Below are 21,474 nucleotides of genomic sequence, written 5' to 3'. Positions count from 1 at the left end.
TGAGGGCAGTGACATTTATTCCAGCCTATTGACACAAATGCACACACCATCTCACCTTCACTAGTAACTTCATATTCCCTCACCTGTGTTTGTGAGGGGACAAAGCTGTCAGGAGAACCAACAGCCCTTTGCAAGGTTAAGACCTTACAAAAAGCTATACCGCATCTTGAAATGGGAGGGGTTTCTTAATGAAAAAGCACCTGGTAAGGAAAAATGGGTTATGCTAGAATAGGGACAGTGAGGCTGTCATGAACCATAACCACTCTCCCCTTTCATGGGCTGATGCCTTTACTCTCCTGTTTTTATACGGACAATTTCTCATTCACGTGAGGCAGTGCTACTGATGCTCTCTTTACATGCCAGTAGCACAGCCTCTTAGGAAACCACAATCCAGAGCTGTTACCCCAGAGCTCTGAATGCCAAGTTATACTGAGAGAGATGGAAAAAAAAATCTCTTTAAGAGCCACATGCTAAGAACAGGCAGCACACAGGCATAGCCTAACTGCACTCAACAGCCTGGACTTTGTACTCTCATCTTGGAAAGCTGCGTGTGCAAGCATTCACAGCCTGGGTTCTCCTTTGATGTAAACAGGCATAGAACGATTCAAATTCACAGTGTATTCTTCCAGCAGGGGACTGGATGCTATCTTTGGAAAACATAGGGTTTCATTTTGAGCCACTGTAGTGCACATTGCCCATTGCACATTTGATGGACACTCCCCCTGAAGGCAATTACCTGCTAGGCGCTCCCTCAAAGTGGTCTCAGTGCCACCAAAATGGCTGCAGAGAGAGCTGGTAACACACAGGACGTGGCTTATCATTCATCATATGCTTTAGCTTTTAGATGCAGTACCAGGAAGTATTTTCTAAGCTTCTTTCTATACGTATTTGAGGTGTGTTTGGCTCTAATTAATTTGGAACAGGGCAGGGAGTTCAGCAGTTTTCCTCTTCTCTCTCACATCCCTGTGTCCCACTTTACTTTTAAAGCAGTGAGGCCCATCTAGATCAAGGCATCAGGAGACAGAGAAAGAAGAGACTAACTGAATTAGAGAGAGCTGACAGGGCATTTCATCACCACAGTCATGCACTCAGAGCTTTTCAGAATTCATAACAGTGGCCATGCAAATCCGTAATTCATTACCATGGCTGAAAGAGAAAAAGCCTTACCAAAAAAGAAAAGAAGAAAGCAGAATCTGCTGAATCTGCACACTGAGGAGTTTCCACAGCACGCTTACGCTTCACCTGGGACCGTGTGAAGTAGGGCATTTACTGCAAGGAAAGTTACACTACTTACTATTCTTACTATTAGGAAAGCCCAGCAGTGTGCAGGAAGCCTATGACACCTGAAGGAACTGAAGCACATCTTTGCAGTTAGAGCTAACACTGCTAAAAACTACATAATGCCTCTCCAACTGCGAGATCAAAAGTTGCTTCACTCTTCCATCTCCCTTCTGGCACCTGGATATGCAGCTGCATCTGTGTGTCTCCAAAAGATGGGGTTGTGCAGTCTTGGCCTCTAGCAGCAGTCTCAGGTTCATGCATATTTTATGGACCCAGCATGTTAATATTTTTACATATATGAATGCTTATATACATATAAATATGTAAAATCTCAACGTTTAAGGAGAGCTTCCTGATTTTTGAGGGATGGCTATTACTTACTCAACACTTCTTTGAGCACAGGTGCTCATCTACTTTGAGCACAGGTGATAGCAGGGTAGTGTCATTTTCCATAGATTTATCCTTTCAAGCAAGGAATGATTACACTGTGAACACAGAGGGGAAAAAATAGTGAAACGGAAGGGAACTCAGACTACTTTTCCTACATCAATTTAAGCTGTCATCTCCAGAAACATGGAGAAATCTAAGCACAATCTTAAGCAAAGAACTGCAGTATGTGCCAGAACACAAGCATCGGTCCTGGGACAGCCTGAAGGGAAAATTATTTTCCTGTGTGCTTTTTGCACCTGTGAGAAGCAAGGCAGCAACAGGCTGTTCTTTAAAGGGAAAAGCCCAACACAGAGGAGAGCCAAGATTGATGGGCAACTGATTCAATCAGCCCTCATGCAAAAAGGGGAGGAAAGGTTCCATTCTTGGTCCCTGGTGGCATCACACAATCCTAATTCAGGTGCAGGCCTTGATGAGCAAGAAGGATGATGCCAGCTGTGTCAAAGTGTATAAAGACAAATGCACAGTTTGCCCTCTAAGATGGAAAAAGGGATTTTAGGCTATTCACAATGAAAAAAATTTACATAGCTCAGAACTCACTTTGATTCAGATAAAGCAACTTTGCAAACCCAATACTGGATCTTTTGGCCTTTAGTATTATTGACAGGAAAATTGAATTCAAACAGGCCTGCCTAACTTCTCATTTCCATGCACGCTCACATCCTTATATCAGTTTGACACTGCAGTATAGTGTTGATGTCCTCTTGTTGGCGTTCTCATTATCATCTGTAACGAATGTAACATCTTAAAGCATACATAATTCATGTTGCAATAGCAAATGCAGTTTGGAAGGAAATTATTTGGAGAAACTGGGATCAGGAAAGACTAGAGTGAGTCAACACGGGCCTCTCGGTTTCCATGGAAGTACGAGTAATGCTCTATCTGCCTTATCTGCAATCAAGCCACAGCCCAAGCAGGCAGCCAGCTCTAAGCATGGACACGCTGCATCAGATTATGAAACAGGACTGCCCAGTGCTAGGCAAGGAAGCATGGTGTGCTGGTCTGTCTCGCAGCAGGAACCAAATCTATTTTCCAGCTCAGCTGCTCACTTCTGTCCTGCCTTAGGCAAAAGCCCCAACTGCAATGGGGAGGAAATCTGTATGAATAAATGAGAAAACTTAAACAGCTGTTCTGGCATAAATACTTTGTCATCTCGCATTTTGTGCCGGTTGAAATGAGCCTTTCTCCGCTGCATTTGGACTAATTTGTCATGCATTATTTATGTCACCCTGTCTCCCTGTTAAAACACCCATAAATAAACCCCCTCCACCCTCACCCCTTTCCTCCTTCCACTTGCACAAGGACCAAACAATGCATCAGATGCATCAGCTTCAGCCCAGCAGTGCGTGCTCAACCTGCTGATGTTTGATAAGTTGCAAACTTTGCACTCATTCTCTTCTTTGGGCCTTATGTTGTCTCTCTGCTACTTATGGGTGATTTTAAAATCCCTACCTCACCATGAGCCCCTTCAGGTTAGCAGGTCCTGCAGCAATGCTTATCTACTGTTCTCAGGCACTCTTGTATGTAACCCCATGCAATAAAACACTACATACCCTTGCTAAATACAACCCAATGTGAAGCAAAGTCCTCTGGAGTGTGCATGTTAAATGTTCAGCTGCCCTCAACAAGGTCAGTGATGCCTGCATTAAGTCCCCTCTGTGCTCCACAGGACCACATGTGAGGAAGACTCTCAGAAGAAAAGCTGGCCTGGTCCTACTGCATCAATGGCCCCCAGCTTTCAAGCCCATGAGCAGAGCTGAACTGAAAAGTAAGAAGATTGCTACTGGCTTCTATATTTTAAATACCAGATAGCATGGCTTGCATTTTATTCCAGCTCCCATTTCAGCCAAAATCAGCTTTTTGTGTTAGAACAACAATATTCTCCTCTCAGTAGCATTCACACTCTATACTGTAGAAGAGGCATCAATCTGTTGGCCCAGCTCCCTCACCTGTGCTGTACTGCAATTTCAGTTAGCATGAAGATGCCTAGATTCAAAAGCACAGCTGCCTCAGTCAGCATCACCAGTAAATGCACCAAAGCACAACGTGCTTTTCTAACTTCTAAGGCTTCTCCTCCAGCTCGCATAGCATTACTCAGCTGATCTCTTAATTTCCTACATGCAAAAACTGAGCTCTTTGTTCTGAAGGCCCGCAGCTTTCATCTGCTGCCAAAGGAGAATCCATCTGGGTGCCTTGATTTCCTCCCTCTGTGAGGAGCCCTCCCTGCAGCTACATGCAGCATGCCCACCTGTCAGTGCTTTACCAGGCATGGGGAGGATAAGGGGCAACAGGCATCCCCAGGCTGTGGCCAGGGCTGGGCTTTCAGCCTTACAGTGAGGCCCAGCCTTGTGGGCAGCTGCAAGGGCTGACAACAGGATGGGTGCCCTCTTGCAGGGTTTGGCCCATTTTAAGCAGGGGTTTTCCTGTCTGCTGCAGCCCTGTTGTATCTCATTTCCAGCGCTGTGTCTGCCCTTGGCATGGAAGGCCCTAGGCTGTTCCAGGGGACCAGTCCATGCCAGGAAGACGTGAGATGCCCTGCCAGCAAATTTGCAAGGCTGGCAAGGCATCACAGACACAGCTCTGGCAACCTCAGCTTCTTGGCCCAGCTTCTCCATTGCTTTTACATAGAAACGACCAGATCAAAAAGTCAGGCACACCCTCAGATGGCTGTTTCACCCCAAAGTCTTTTGCCCTTCCAGCCTGGTCACTCTCATGCCTGCTGCCTGGGACCTTACACAGCTCTCGCTCTCACCTTATGTTTCAGTCTAATCCTCAAGGTTATTTACTGCTGTAATTAGTCGATTGATTCCCCCATATGGAAACAGAAGTCATCCTAAGACTTTCACTTCAAAGGACTTTTATCAGACTTGTCACCAATAATTAAACCATCCCCGCTCAAGCAGACTGCTTTTGATCAAGAATATGCAGCTCCCTCCTGCCGGTGGCCAGGGAAAGCCATGGTTTGATCTCAGTGCTGGCAGATGTCCTAGTGAACAAGAGAAGCTCGCTGTTATGCTTAGCAGCTTCTGCCTTTCAGACACAGGAAATAATCATTGACTCTTAGCTTGTAAGGATTTTCCATATGCACTAGCAAAGTTAGAAGGCCACTGTCAGCTTTGAGTACAATGCCTTCCCTGTGGAGACTGCTGAGAGACTCAGTACTAACCTCACCTTACTGCTGGTCTGTTGTTTTTTTTGTACAATTCCAGGTATTAAGATGTTATATTATCTGCCATGGAATTATTTAACTGCTTGAAAATACTTCATTACTTCCCTTTTCTCATGCGATACAAGGACAAAAGGCACAACAGCCTCCCTTCTTCAGACATTTGCAGTGTCCATCTGCAGCAACCCATCCCATTTGTTTCCATCACAGTTCCTTAGTTCCAGGACAGCAAAAACATGCTCTCCTTCCCCCAACCCATGGGAAAGCAATTCAGCACCATAATGCGGCTGCTGGCAAAGGCGTCAGTTCATTTTGTCCATCCTCTTTGTAATATTTTAATGGTAAGTGTGGTTTTTTGTTGTTGTTGCTGTTTGTTTGTTTTTTCCCCACAATGAAGAAATTGATCATTCGGACTTCAAATAACCCATATCCCTCTTCTCTCCCTCCCCCCCTCCCTGATTTTATACTCATTCCATATATTTAGTTGCAAAGGAACTACTTGTGAATATTTTGCAAAGGCACCTTTGAAACTGTTCTAAGGTTTTTTGTTTGTTTGTTTTTTTAATCTTAAAATAGTCCAGAAAATAGTAAGCAATTGAAAATGCTGCTCATTACATTGCTCGTGGCCATCACATAATATCTTGTGTTCTACTCAGCTAGCAGTTATACTCATCCAGCCATGCTGCTGAATGTAAAATCTCATCAGTGAGTCTTTCCCTCTTTGGAGGCCCTGTCACCAGCCCAGAAAACACTCAGTTGATTCTCAAAGAACCATCCAGCCTTTTCCAATGTAAACTGGACAGACAAATCTTTCAAAGCCACAACGTTTGATAAGTGACAGAACAATCCAGAGCTGCATTGGTGTGTTTGTAGAGAGAGCAGCTTCTGCAGACTGGGATGCTTGTTGTGTTTTCACACTGATTCCAACTTTATCTAGCAAAAGCACTTAAAACATACGTATCATTTTATGCAATAAACCGGGACTGTCATTATTCACACACAATGAATTGCCCATATTCTGTAAAATAATGCTCCCATGTGTTTCTCCTAACATCATGCAAAGCCAGTGTCTTTCAAGGAGTCTTAAGTTTCTGGTTTGGAAGCAACACTGTGCCATCCTCAAATTGACGTGTAAAACTTCGCCCTATGTAGTTACAGTTAGAATAATATCCTAATATAAAAGTATAATTAAGAGAATGCTGTCTTGCATGTGCTGACCTATTTATATGCCAAAATCTATGTATAGGAGAGCTATCAGTGTTGCTGCATCATGCGTTCAGTTCTAGACAGCAACTCAGGCTATTTATATGGATATTACTGACTGGCATCTGTGTATTTTCAAATTCCCTGGTCTATGACACACCACTTTTTAGCTTTGTACTTAGTTTTGCTGCAAAAAAGCCTCATGCTCAGCTTGCCAAGCTCATGTGCAAGCCATTTGTTTTGGGTACGCCTCTGTTCCCACCCTGATACACAAGAGGAGGGAGCAGGGATAACATCATGTCCCACATATATGCCTACACTCAGTTATAGCTGTACTTAGAAAAAAATAATACAAAAATACAAAAATCTGTCAGTAGAATTTTGCATTGGCATCCCATTGTGTTTTAGGTTGGAGGTGGAAGTTGAAGTAACTCAGCAGATGTTGCCAGATGCTGTAAAAGATGCATTTAAAGTCACCCTGAGGAGCTATGTAAGAAAAGGCATGGGAGAATCACAGTTAGTGTTACACACATGCACATGAACAGATTCATAAACTGAAATAGCCTTTTAACTGTTATCCATGTTTAGTATTATAAGCAAGATCATTGTCTCCCCATCTTTATTGATATCTGCACCGTTTTCAGCAATGCTATAAATCCATTACTGCTGGGAACAGCTGCAGAGCAGACTGAGGAGGAAAGGAAATGAATACAGCTGATAATCCTGAACAACTACCTCCAAAACGGTCAGACCAGAGCCAGCACGCCGTGGACTACATGAACCATCAGAAAATCTCTAGGCATCACTAAGACTTGAATGAAAAAGCAACTTCCCAAGGAAAATAAGATTATTTCACACAATCACCAGCTACCTTGCATTATCAAGCCATCACTGAACTTACGAGCTTCTGAAACAAGTTCTCTGATGGGGTGTACCCTTCTGTACATGAGCTCTATGCTCCTACCCCCCCACCCAAAGCTGGCAGACAACCCTACAGTCACAGTGGCCTGAGCTGAAACACTGACACAAGTCAGGGCTGTCAAAGAAGGGCTCTGCACCTACAGCCCAGGGAGAAGGAAAGGGAAACAGCTCATAGGATGAAGGAAGAGAATCTAGGGATTAAGTGAGAGAGCAGGCAGCCTGGCAGGAAAAGCTGTCCCTGGAAAGAACAATAGCATCATGTGCCATCTGGAGGATGAAGATAGAAATGAACAGGCTACATCTCCAGTTTCAGCAGTCAGCTTTCAGGTGGATATGTACCATAATCACAGCTGACATCAGAGCTGCCTTTAGCACAGAGCCTGTTTTCCTTCTGATAATACACTTCCAGCATCACAAACACTACAGGAAAAAAAGCTGTCAGTTAAAAACAAGTCTAGAAGTCCCTTACAGCTTCTTTAAAAATTCAGGATATGTGACTTCTTGTCCAGTCTGCCCTGCAACAAAACAAGGGCAGAAGCATGGCAGTGTGCGTGGGGAGCACTGTCTCTCTAGCACACAGCACTGTGCTTGCAATCTTGTGAGCACTGATGTTCCAGATAATCCAACTCTTTTCTGGTCACCTGGAAAGTCAGAGGTAAAATGTGAGTTAAAGTAACTTGCTTTTATCAAATCGACCAGTCTGCCTTTCCTCAGTGAGGGGAGCTTATCTGTTAGCTTTGCTTCTGGCTGCTGGGGACGACATCTACTAGTCCAAAATGAAACATACTTGGAGTCAGAAGTTTCAATAGGATGTTTACTCTGTTGTGTGACAAACTGAAAAGGAACTCTCTGAAGCAGTGCCACGCAGACTGAAGAAAAGAAGCAAACTAACTTCTCTGGCAGAGACATAGATCAGCACACCTATCTCAAAGGTGAGGTAAGCACCAATCTTTATTTTCTTCTCAATCTGCTGCTGGACCAAAGCACAGAACAGGATAGAAATGTTACGCTCTTCTCCTAGACCTCCATTTCTTTAGTCTCAAAGGAAGAAAAACAAATGGATGACCAGATGCAACACTGTAACACGACAGAAAGCACAACAATGACAAGTATTTGCAAAATCCTAGGCTGCAGCAAGTGAGAACTCGCTCAAATGCAATAGCAGCAGACACAGAAAGAAAAGAAGCGGATTGCCTTCAGAAAGCCTCACGTACACAGGGACCTCCAGCAAGATGCCCTTGCCTCCAATGCCAACCCTTAGATGAGGTCTGGAAAGGAGCAGATCCTGGCTCCACCCCTTCTGGTCACTCAGGTACGTTGCATATACCTGAGTTCCCCTGGATTGGCCCTGCCTTCCAATTAGGTTCTCAATCACTGCTTCAAGCTGTGACTTAACATTTCCACTATACAAGTCCAGGTATAAAACATGATTTCCAAATATAAGAGCTCAACTCTACTCACCTGAACAGATTGCTAACGGCTGGAAAGACTGAATTAACATCTATCTGCAAAAAACGTTCGTGAGATCAGGCTGAAAAATCATGGAATTTCATTGTAGACACAAGATGGGGAAGAACTGTAGCACAGAACATTGCATGGTAGAGGTAATTGGCTGAATTACTCCAACCAGTCACTGTGCAATGAGGCTGCACTAATGCTGTCCTTCCTTGGCTTAGCATGTGAGAGGATAAGAGACATATTCTGCCAGATGAAATTTCTGTCACTCAGTTATAAGTGAATAAATGTGAACAGTTTGTTAAAGAATTAGCAGATTGAGGATACCTTTAAATGGGCACGTTAGTCACAGTAGCTTCTATAGCAATTCACCACCTTTTAGAATCTGTACATGGCTGAAACAGCAGTAGTGGTATTTCCAAAGCTATGAGAATGCATCACTGGATAGATTTCCACAAATGCCTCATGGTCTACAGGAGCAGCCAGAACAGTTTGAAATATTTGAACTTCAGTAGAGCAAACAAGAAGCCTATGTGATGCAAGGAAATAAGCGAGGAATTTTGCTCCCTAGGTCTCCATGAAGCACAGTGCCCATGGCAATGGAAGTCAGCTGCTACCGGTCCCGCATGGAAGATGCATCAACGCGGTTTCTCTCCTCCACAAGGCTCACTGAGAGTGGTCAGACAAGCATCGTGTGCCTGGCACATGCACCCACTGGAGGATTACAGGATAATCATCTCACTCTTCACATCTCACCACAGTCATTTCAGAAAAAGCAGCACGGTTGCCATGTAGGGTCATACGATCTTACAGTAAGCGTCAGCACCCTGCGATGAACTGGAAAGATGCTGAGTGCCAGCACCACCCTTCAGGCATGTGATTTTCCTTGGGAGCGATTCAGATGACAACCAGGAATGGAGACTAAGAATTCTAACAGAACTGGACTTAGCTGAGATGTTTCATGTGCACCTACAGTTGGGTCATTTGTAATCCTGTGCCTTTCTGTAAGTAATTGAGTGCTAGAAACACTGGCTCTCACCAAAGGTTATCTCTATGAATGGAAAACTTCTGATGGAGTTTGGATGAAGGCTTTGTTCCTTTACATGGTACCAAACTCTTTGTTCAGAGAAAGGTCAGGGTCCTGATCCTGCCAATTAAATCTTAGTGACAGAGTTTAGTGACCTGTTGACTTGTTTAGGGAGCTGTTTGGCTTTGAAAGTGATGCAACACAACTCAAACACCACCTCAGAGGTTTTTCACCCACTTTCTTTACCAACTCTAAAGCCTTTCTAAATGCAATACAGGTATCTTGGCAAACTAGTTTTCTTTCAAAAGAAAATGAAAAGAAAACCAAGAAAGCAAAAATGACAGAAAGTGCTCCAGATGATGCTTTTTAATCGTTACTTTTATATTTTTAAAAACAAATCAAATTTTAAAAAACCAACATTTTAGACATGTGCTGAAATTTCCTGTACAACAAATATGAAAACAATAAAATTTGTACATCATTTCAAGATATTTAACTAACAGTCACTTATTTGAAACACATCAACTTTTCCCTTCTTAAGCAGGCCCCAAATGGGAAAAAGGCTGAAAAAGAAATGCAGGAGATGCAATTACCACACAGTGGAACTTTGAGCCTGGAAAGTGAATAGGTTTAGATAAGCAACAGCAAGAGAAAACACTGGGTGAAGAGACAGATCACAGCAATTGCAACACAGAGAACTTCAGAATGCGGTGAAAAAAAATCTGCAGGAATTCAAGTCTTGGCCAACAGGGATCCACAAGAGATCCCTAATAGAGGATTTCCTGCAATCCTGTTCTTCCCACAGACATATGCTATGAGGTGTTTCCAACCTACTCACATTGACAGTAAATCCAACTCTGTTTAAAACATTTTAAGCCTTACCAACTTTTTCCACTTATATTTGGGATCAGCAGGTTGTTTAGTTTCAACTCTTCCCTTGCAAGAACGATTCACTTTCAGGAAAAAAAATTAAATCACAGAATTGTTGAAGTGAATGCCATTGCATTAAAAATGGATACCCCTTAGATGATGACAAGTGAAATTTTGGCACCTGTTTCCAACATCAAAACAATGGGTTAGATACTTCTATTTTCTGCAAGACTATCTGGGTGGCAGCTAGGCAGAAATGCTTCCTATTCTAGTTAGTTTTCATAGGTTCCACTGCAACATAATACAAAGGCAGGATCCAAACTAGGATTCATCTCCCCCTCTTCTCTGCTGTATAAAAGAGGGGTCTTCTGAAGCAGCGGACAAGCTCCTGGAGATGAGGAATAATGAATACTGAGTGTGCTCTGCACAGATGTGTACTATTTAGAAGACAGAAAGAAATAAAGTAACTGTAAGTGGCAGACTTTCTGCCTTCCCAGTTCCTTTGGAATGGTTCTTTTTGGTCCCAGTGGCTTATTTGTCATGTGAGCTCTATGAGATCCACTACGTGGAACACCATTTTGGGTGGGGTTAGGCAGGATCACTAACCTCATGGATCTGGCTTGTTTTTGTGGGTATTTATGTGTGCGTGTTGATTTAAAAAAAGAAAAAAAAGAAAGAAAAAAAAAATATTCAAGAATCCACAAGCAGCTGCTATGAGAAAAAAAGCTGAAGCACTTTGTGGTTGGTCCTCCAGATTTGCTCGCACAACATACCACAGTTTCACACTGTTGTTGAGCTCCTCTGGTTACCTGTAACGTTACAGCTCTGCACCAGGAATTCCTAGATTTTCCTGAATTCTAAGTATAGGAGCTATTTCTGACGACTCTGCCAAAAACTAAGAAAGAAAGAAAGAAACAAACAAAAAAAGCAGCAGAATTCCAGGGACTCTGGTTATTAAACCCTTCACAAGATTTTCACCGCTTGATAGCTCTTCTATAGCGCTATTCCAAAACTTCATATTCCTTTGCGATGCAAACAGTGCAATGATCCAAAGGTCAAAAAAAACCTACATGCCCTCCAAAGTACTTCAGAAGTCCTTCATTGGTAATGCCTTCATAAGTCTAGCAGTCATGTACCAGCAAAATAAATCTCGTCAAATCCTTGGCTTGCAAAATCAGCAACTCTGGGTTTTCCGCACGTTTGTTCTGCTTTTAAAAGGACCAGTTAAAATAACAGCAGCAGTACATTGCAAACAACTATAAAACAATTACTTTGTATTAATGAGATGCAGGTGGGTAAGATGTGCTTCAGTTCTGAATGGCTAAAACAAGCAAGAAATTGGTCTTTACAGCAGAATTTTGTGCAATTCATTTTGGTAGTATCAGTAAAGCCAGTCAATCTGTTTGGGAGCGCTTGGACACTTGGAAACTTAGTTCAGCATTTTCACAGATTTATACATCTGAGGAAAAACAACAACAATGATAAAAAGACACGAACCTGAGTAAAACTCTATTAGAATAGAGCAATCATTATTCAGTAAATCATATATTGCACCTTTAAATAAATCATCATTGTATAAAAACAGGAATATCAACCAGGAACAGGGAGGAGCTATTCTGTCCTTCATACACACCCCCACACACCCCTGCACACACATCCATGTACACACTTGCTCAGTTTTTCACTACAGTTAAAGCTCTGAGTGACACATCACACCCCTTTTCCTCTAGCAGAGGCACCGAAACATTAAGGCAGGGGATATTTGTGGTGAAATGCAAAAACAAAGCTCACCTCCAAACTTCTGGAGAGTCCTGCCAACAGTGCAACTACAGTTAAGTTTGACATAAGCCTTATTTAAAAATCTGTGTTCTCATTTCAAGAGTTTCAGTACAAAAATAGAATCTCTGCTGTTTGTTTTTTTTTTTTTTTTTTCTAGAGTAGCAACTAGAAAAGGCACAATTTCCAAGTACAAATGTCCATTTGGAGGAGGTGTTTGTACTCCTTTTTTAAATAAAAAGGAAAATTCAGAAAAAAAATAAATCACAGAGGCACATATCTATTAGCTAGGTAACCAGATACAGCAGATAAAATATGTTCCCAAAACTTATAATTAAATATATTAAAACAGCCCACAAGCCTGTTGTCTGTAAATGAAATCATATAAAATTGTAATAAAAAGCTTGTGTTATTATTTTAATATTTAAATTCTAGTTCCTTGTTCGTACTGCAAATGCTATTTCACCTATCAGTACTGTTAAATTCCCAAGAAAAATCAGAATTCCTCTGTTAACTTTAAATAGTTTTTCTTTTTTATCGATCCATGGCTCCTGCCAGTATTGTCTTTTTTTTTCCTCCAGAAGGTCACTTCTTCATATGAGGACAGAACTGGAGAAACCAGACACGAGACACTGCACACAATCCTGGAAAATGTAAGAACATCTCCCTTTCTCATGTACAGACAGCAATTCCTGGAGACTGCATTGTGTCCTGGTTACGCATGATAGCCATTAGCCTTCCCAAAAGCTGGTCCAGGTGTGAAATTTTCATAGATTGCCATTGCTGTTGTGTTTTGATAAATAAGGTCTGTTTTCTTCTCTTTCTGTGATCTAATAATATCCATGACGCACTGGTTTAGGAAGACATATTGGTCCTATGGGAGAAGAGTAATAAAGAGAATAATACAATTCTAGCAAATGACTGATTTGGAAAGTAATCCTGCTGCTGAATCTAAGTTTTGCTTTTTGGATGCATTGCACTGGAGGTTATCACACTGTTTTTGAAAGGTATATTACACAGGAAATGGAGCTAGAAAGGATCTCATGATATTATCTAAGCAAACCCTAGTAAAAAAAACACTAGGATTGTATTTACTGCCTCTCTTAACATCTCATTAAAAGATTTTCACAAAGGAGATTTTACAGACTTTTCCAAATCAACTTGAGTTAATCCACACACCTTTTCAGATGGAAGCAGTAGTTGCAACAGGAACATGTATGTTCCTGAAGAACAAAAAAGATGCATGCAAAGACCTCTTGACTTAAAGTTATCCTCATAGCTACAGGCCAGAATTAAACTCGAAAAAGTAGAACAAGCTGGAAAAAATCTTTTTCAAGATATGATTCTGTCTAAAAATGCCAATCCTTCAAACTACCCTGTAATGAGAGTGCTTAGATCTACAAACTTCAGTACAACTCTCGTGGCTGCAAGGACTTTTGTAGAAAGAAATGAGGCAGATAGGAGAGAAGTTTAAATAAGGGCGATTTCAGATTGCCCCACAATGTCTCATCATCTTGTAGTTTTGAGCTACAATCTTGAATCTACCTTTTCTGGATTGATGCGCCTGTTTGAGAAACAGGACACTGGATAAAAAGTAGTCTCACCTCGGTTTGCACCATTAGAGGTCGGTGCATTCGAAGATCATACACCACTCCATACACATCCACAGTATTCTCCATTTCAATCTGCTGAATCAGGCGGTCAATGGCAATAAATGTTCCTGTCCTCCCGACACCAGCACTGCAAGGACACAGAGAAGTTATTTACTGCTTTCTCTCAACTACCAGCTCACCTGTGGTCTGATGAAAAGCAAATGAAGTTAGCAAAATGTTCTCTATTATTTCAATGGCACAGGTGTCCAAGTCTGTGTGGACTGTGTGGACTGTTCAGTCCAGAGAAATGGTCTTTACCATGACCAAGAGGGGAGGAGGGACATCCTTCTGGGCTTCCAAGCTTGCAGCTTGCACAAGATCACATATAAAAGCACTTGAAAAGGCAACTCTTTCACCTAAATTTCCCAGGCTAGGAAAGAGAGCCCATTCTAATGAAATTTCACACTGGGTCATTGCTATCTACGTAAGCCACTCTGAAAGTAATGCCTCCTATTTATTTCCATTGAAGCAACAACAACAGATACAAAGAGCATAATAACAGTATTTGATAGAGCAAATTATCAGCTACTATTCTTCAACACAGTCATCACTATTAGCTATGCTTTTCCACCAGTGATGAAGTAGAGCCTCCACACCGCACTTGTAAAAATTTGCACCGGCAGAAGTGACCTACTGTCACCATCAGCACTGCTGAAATGCACCATCTGTTGCCTCACTGTGCTGATGTCCAATGGGTGGTCTCCATAAGCATTCAGTAAGCTTTAGTGAAACTCACTGGGTGTCATTTTTTCTGCATGGAGGAATTCAATTCCACACTTTTGCTTCAACTGCACTTCAGTGTCAGATGCCATTTTGTCAGACTGCCCCTTTACTGCCAACTGTCACACAGCAATAAAATGTAATGGAATATAGGTGGGAAGGTTCAGCCTCTATTGCCATACCACCAACATTTGTCTTTGATGCTGTGGCCCAACATAATAAAATATGAGGCATTACTTTCAGAGCAGCCACCACACTTAATGCTGCCATGTTTCTGAGGCATGACACAAATGTTCCAAATCAGCAGGGTGAGTATCCTTAAATAGCAGAGACTTGACACATTTATTTCAAATCACACTGAAAAAGAACTGTTCTTAAAACTCCACACAACGAAAGCATGTCTAACATGAATACGTTCTTCCTACCTGCAGTGCACTAAAACAGGAGAGTCAATAGGATTCTGACTGCTGTATTCATGAACAAGATGTCTAAAGTTGATTAGCAGGTCTGTTGTCTCTGGCACTCCATGATCTGGCCAGGATGTAAAATGGAACTGACGCACTGTGTGGCTCTCCAGTGTGTCAGCCTAGAGGAACAAGAATGAAAAAAGGAAAACAGAAGTGCTTCAAAAGATAAACAGTAACACTTCCTGTCATTAGTACTACGCAAGACTTGGTTGCATTAAAATTGCCCATTACAAATTGTGCAATAATTTTATCTACGTTATTCCAATTCCTCTCTTCCTTCCATTTTAGTAGAGAATACTTCGCAATAATTTCATTTTCCCTTTACTCCAAGATCTTCTCTTCTGCATTACATTTGCTGATGGAGATGGGTCTTGATAGGGCTAATTGTTTGGTCACATTGTTTGGGAAATATTTCAGGTATCTGCATAAAGCAGGCATTTTGGGGTAAGTCTCAGGGAGCTGCAGGATCATTGATGTGGCAAGTGGTGACAATCAATAGCAGGCTGGATTTTGCAACTGCTCTTATTCTTTTCTCTCTGATAACTTCCATTTTGATTAAGTTTTTGTGAAATTATTGTATTCTGTCACTCCAGTGTTGCTTGGCATGTGAAGCCCTTGATACAATAAACCACTTCTATAGATAGTTGTATACAACTAACAACTGACAAACTACTCACGTTTTCTACATTGAAGTCCCTTATTGTCCATTCTGGAAGAACAACTTCCGAGACCATTGTCACAATAACGTCACCATAACTCTTAGATTGTTTGTCTGGCCAATATTGCTCACATTTTGTCTAAGAAGAGAGTTTAAAGGTTCAACGCATTGCACAGAAAAATGAAGCATAGAGAAAAAACAGCAAGACATGGCATGATAGTTTCCTGAGACTCCAACTTGGTCTTGACTATTAGATTTAGATAACAGTCCCTCTGTTCCCTCTGAAGTGGGACTGGAAGGTACTTCACCCCTCCTAATGGCCTATCCCAAGGGAGAAGGAAAATCTACCATAATCATCCTTCAGAGAGAAGAACCCACCCTTAAAAATGGAGATTCCACAACCTACCTGAGACAATCTATTCTGGTCATCAGCAAGTATAAGGGAAAATAGATTTCAAAAAATGGGTTCATTTAATTCAGAAAACAATCTTCCAGGAAGTGGATGTTTGTTTATAAGAGTAGCCACCCCCCAGCTTATTAGGGAAACAACTAAATTAGAAGAGATACAACTATTCATTTTAATATAAAAAGGAAAAGAACAAACCCAAACCAATCAACCAAAAAAAAAAAAAAAAGAAATACCATACCCGGGCCTGCTCAACACATTTTGTCAACATGACAATAGAGTAGATATTCTTTTCCCAAATCATGCGCCAGAAGTCTTCTATAGTATTGGGTAAAGGGCCTTGTGCAGCAATAAATGCCTTCCTTGAGCTATATCCCTAGGAAGAAAAAAAGTATACATACACAAACCTTCACCAATGGGCCATTAAAAGCTGATGTTATACATCATATGATCTATTCAGCCCTCATCACAAAAATAACGTGCATTTTTAACTTCAATGAATGAAGCAACTTACAGGCATATAGTTTGCATTAATATAATCATCAGTTGCACAGCTTGGATTTGAAAGTTTAACACGAGAAATATCATCTGCAGAGAGAAAAGGAAAATAAGATTATAAACACTGGAAACTTTTCAGCAAAACATTTCAGTTCTAACATGGTTTCTATATAGAAGGTGCTCTGGAACAATGTGCATTCTAACAACGAGAACGTTACTTTAGCAATCTAAAGTAGTGATAACTGAGAGGTTATAATGAATGTCTTCAGAAAAAAATATGTCCGGACAATTAAAAAATTCAGAATATTAAACAGATTCACTATAGTTTGAGTCACTACAGAAAAATAGGTAATTCCTCTCCCATGCCATTGCAGTCAAGGTTTTTCCTTAGAAGCATTGCTAAGTGCGCTTACTGTTACACTTGCAGCTTATCCTTAACGCTTTCCTTTGCTGGGATGCCTGCAGCTTGGCAGGGCTTAGGTTATTAGTTTTCAAAGCTGTCCAGCAGTATCTTAATATTTCTTATAACTCCAATAGATCTGGAGTGCAAGCTTCTCATAAATGAAATATGAAAATGAGATGATTAGAAGAGCAAGTTCTTTTAAAGAACATTTTTGAGGGAAAGCTCTTCAGCTGTCCTCGTCCAGTAACTTCATACAGGATGATCATACAAGGAAAAGAACAGCCTGAATTCATTTATTTGACACTGGCAAAACTAATTCCTCTTCAAAACTTCTGGGATTAAAACCAAAATTGGACAAACCCAAGGGTTTTCAACTAAAATCTCAACTAGTAGAAGACATAAAACCCAAGAGAGTAGCTCACATGGTAAGACATTGTTGTATCTATTTTTCCCTCTGTTCTCAGGGATTTCAGCAGCAAATTTGGGCTGATGAACACCAGCAGATTTGAGTTCCTATAGGGAAAGAAAGATTCATGAGCACCCGGTTCTGGTTTAGGAAACATAAAACACAACTGAAACAGACAAATACTTCAAACACTCTTGGACTTTGTTGTAAAAGCAGCCATGTTAAACTGGACTAAATGATGACAACAATCAGCTTTTTACAAACAGAGCAGGAGGGTGGCAGCAGCAAAGTTCACAGATAAGAGATTAATACAGAATGGAGGAGTAATAGCATGTTTAAAGCCCAAAAATGGACTTTAAGAACCCAGTAATAATTTGGAAAAATACACAACACCAGCATTAACTGATTCTAACCCCAAGGCAAAGACCTCATTTAGCATGAGGTATAAAAGCATTACAGGGAGAAAGGGAGCAAGTTACATTATGAAAGGACCGAAGAAGAAAGCAAAATCTGGGAGGAGAGCAGGGTGGAGCACCAGCCTACAAGATACAATGAAAGGGACAGAATTTCATCTAAAAAGAGGGAGAATGGTAGTTTCAAGGGAGGAGAAAAGACAAAATTACATAAGAGAAGTCCTGACAACACAAAATCCTTCAACGACAACACAAACAGCTGGTTACTGCCTTTTGCATTTCATAGCAATTGAGCTATCTTCATAGAAAAGGTGCTCCAGCCCTTGGACCATCTTTGTGGCCCTCCTCTGAACCCTCTTCAAAAGCTCCACACCCTTTCTGTGCGACTTGGACGCAGTACTCCATCTGCAGCCTCACAAGGACAGAAGAGAGGGAGACAATCACCTCCCTCACCTTGCTGGCCATCCTTCTCCTGGTGGGACCCACGGTACCATTGGCCTTCCAGGCTGCAAGTGCATGCTGCTGGCTCATGTCAAGTTTGTCAACAACCAAGACCCCTAAGTCCTTGTCAGGGCTGCTCTCAAGGAGTTCTTCTCCCAGTTTGTATCCATATCTGGAATTACCTCAACCCAAGTGCAAAACCTTGCACTTAGCTTTGCTGAACCTCACTAGGTTCACAAGGGCCCACCTTTTGAGTTCATCAGGGCCCTTCTGGATGTCATCCCTTCCTTCTGCTGTATCAACCACACTGCTCAGCTTGGTGTTGCCAGCAAACTTGCTGAGGGTGCACTATATCATCTATGTTACCGATAAAGATTGTGCTTATTTTGATGATTATTATCTACTTCAACATATTATGTGTGGTCTGTCACACATAATCCATTAAAGAAGCTTGTTATTAGTAAAAGATGGGTCTTGTTGTATAGAAAAAAAACCAACAACGATGAAATAAAGTGGAGAGAAGTGAAATGACATTCCCACAGTGCAAACATCAGTAATGCGACTAGTGCAAGGGCTTTGGAGCTCTTGCCAAGAGTTTTGAGCAACAGGCCATGCTATAACTCAGAGGCAGATTTAACGGTTCAGGATGTGAAGTATTTATCATGCACTTCAACTAAACTTAAGATCTGAATCAAGTAAGGGAATGCTATGCATGCAGCTGAGTGATGTCTATAACAAGGGTCCCTTCTTCTCTTCCCCTTCAGTAAACATCACACACTATAAAGGGAAGCTAATTTGCTTCCCAAAAATATTAGCCAAGAAGCTCTCCCCAGTGAGGACACACACCTCATACTCTTCAGCAAAACCACAGTTGGAGTCTGCTTGCTGCTTCTTAAAGTAGGACTCAAAGTTCTCTACTTTAATCATTTTTGATCTGAAATGAGAAAAGTCTTGTATTGGTGACTGATTCTAAGTAAATAAGTCATGAATCCAGTGAATGTATTACAAAAATGGTTTACTTACTTCTTTATTCTTCAGGGGAGAGCGAGGCAGGGAAAGAAAAAAGGTTGATTAGACACATGCAGTTGTATATTTCACTATGCGATTCTAAGAACAAAGGCATGACTGTTAGTAGCACCCACCAAACTGCATTTACAGGAGACAGGATATAAAGGCAGAGCATTTAAATGATTGGTTCTGGCCGAGGAGAAAATGGTGCATCCTTCAGGAAAAGGATATGATAGAAGGTGTCGGTCAGCTATGCGTGTATTCCCTTTCCATCAGATTGGCCTCATTCTCTGGCTTATTTTATTCTAACTACCAAAGTTACACTGGTGAAACTTAATGGGATGCTCAGGGTAGGTCTTTTCATAAAATAAACAGATGCATGAACCAACAACCTGGTTCAATTGCACTGCCCTGATTTTCAATATGTTGTGGTTACCCTCCCATGGCCATCTACTACCATTACACATCATCTGAACCAGCTCAGCTCGAAGCAGCCATAACCTAAAGGAAAGTATGGGACTTAGTGCAATTTTTTGCTCATAAGCCCTTTATCAACAGCTTGGACTGTTTTGTTTTCTCAGTGTGTTCAGAGGTTTGTGTTTCATGAAAACATTCTACTTTTCAAAACTATATGGGGTATTTGTGTAACTAATGCTGATTCATGAAGCAAGCATTAAGTCTTATCAATTTGATTATTTTCAGTCTGCAGGCTTGAGTCAGGTTTCATGCAAAATCACACATGAAACTGCACAGAAAACAAGCATTAGGGTACACAGGAATTTTTGCATATATTACTTGAGCTCAGAAAACATTTAGAAGGACTTACTTAATTGGAGAAAAAGACACTTCAGTATTTCTTTTATCTTTCCTATGAGAAGAGAAAAACACAACATGCTCATAGGAGAATTTAAAGGAAAGCATATGAGATTTCTGATGATATATTTCATGTGTCTGCTCAGAACTGTGTCTTGTAAGGCATCTCACTCTGCACAAAATACTCCTGAGGCAAACCTTACACCTGCTGTGAAATTAAAATACCTTGTAATTCTTTCACCAATGTTTTACAATGGAACTGTATCGTTTTACTGGAACCAGAGCAAAATACCTGAACACAAAGCACAGGTTTGCTGAAAAAAGTGCATCCAAGGGATTTGCATCATCACCATCTCTCTTGAATCACTACTCCTCCCAGAACCCCTAACATTAATGTTCAATAGTGATGTATCAGTTGTACTGAAGGTGGAAGTTGGAAAAAAAAAATACATGTGCCATAGCTACTGGACACAGGGAAGCCTGTCCTAACAACAAGTACGTGCAGAAACTAAGAAAAAATGGCCTAAAGACCCTACAGGTAACTCTTTAGAAGGGATGCATCACACAGTCAGCAGGAAAAAGCCTCTGTAGAATCTGGGAGACCAGTTCAAACCTTAAGACAACTAATCAGCTTTTGGGAACTCCAGAACTAGAAGTTCAAGCAACAAACAAACAAGCAATTAAGAAGAGCCGTTACTGAATATTTTCTAATAAAAGCACCTGTGATACAATTATATAATGTCTGTTAGCACAACAATCTGATGTTTGCTCACTTCTAACTTCAGAAGCACGCACAAGTTCCCAAGAGCTAAACAAATCTGCTCTCAACTCATTGGACATAGCTATAGATTGAACAAAGTAACTGATCTAATTTGATGCAAAAACTCTGATCTGTAACAAAAAAAGATTTTAAACAGAATGTACTTTAAATGGTGAAAGCAGATAAAACAGGAACAGAGGAAGAGAAGCTTTTTCTTTTTTTTTTTTAAGATACAGAAATGACATACTGATATTCCTCAACACAGCAAACAAAATAATGAACACTTTACCTTCTCCTCCTCCAGAATATGTAACCCCCTATAGCTACTACAGCCAATATAGCTAAAAGGCATCCAATAACGGCTCCAGCAATAACACCTTGTAAAAGAGAACAAGTATTACTCATCACTTATTTACCTCTTTGACAGTGCTCTAAATCAATCAACACACTATAAGAGAACCTAGCAAGTGACAAAAAACACTCTGCTTTACAAGGAACTTCTTCACTGTGTCCTTTGGCAGTACCAGTATTGAAAGCTCATTAAGAAATACTAAGAGAAAATTGATAAATTAATTAAAAAAATAAGTCAAGGGATCAGTATTTGTGTTCTGATACACCCACTTGTAATTTAACAGAATTGTTAGAAAAATAGTCTAAGTCACACAGTGTCATCACGTTTTGCA

General features: G+C 41.0%; 1 protein-coding gene across 1 annotated transcript in view; it reads right to left on the bottom strand.

Annotated features, from left to right (window-relative positions):
• Nucleotides 1–12,861: 12,861 nt before the first annotated feature.
• Nucleotides 12,862–21,474, bottom strand: part of PTPRJ (protein tyrosine phosphatase receptor type J) — a gene marked incomplete at both ends in the record, with an annotated part of 67,636 nt that continues 59,023 nt past the window's right edge. The window contains 10 exons of the mRNA XM_079537407.1: nucleotides 12,862–13,020; nucleotides 13,751–13,886; nucleotides 14,944–15,104; nucleotides 15,663–15,782; nucleotides 16,291–16,425; nucleotides 16,564–16,637; nucleotides 17,373–17,463; nucleotides 19,057–19,144; nucleotides 20,045–20,086; nucleotides 21,081–21,168. Coding sequence (XP_079393533.1) covers nucleotides 12,862–13,020; nucleotides 13,751–13,886; nucleotides 14,944–15,104; nucleotides 15,663–15,782; nucleotides 16,291–16,425; nucleotides 16,564–16,637; nucleotides 17,373–17,463; nucleotides 19,057–19,144; nucleotides 20,045–20,086; nucleotides 21,081–21,168 — 1,094 coding nt within the window. The remainder of the gene's footprint in view (nucleotides 13,021–13,750; nucleotides 13,887–14,943; nucleotides 15,105–15,662; nucleotides 15,783–16,290; nucleotides 16,426–16,563; nucleotides 16,638–17,372; nucleotides 17,464–19,056; nucleotides 19,145–20,044; nucleotides 20,087–21,080; nucleotides 21,169–21,474) is intronic.

This window comes from Tetrao urogallus (assembly GCF_951394365.1).
Source record: "Tetrao urogallus genome assembly, chromosome: 6".
NCBI classification, from domain to species: Eukaryota; Metazoa; Chordata; class Aves; order Galliformes; family Phasianidae; genus Tetrao; species Tetrao urogallus.
The sequence above is the reverse complement of the archived record's forward strand: the minus strand, read 5'-3'. Positions and strand labels throughout refer to the sequence as shown.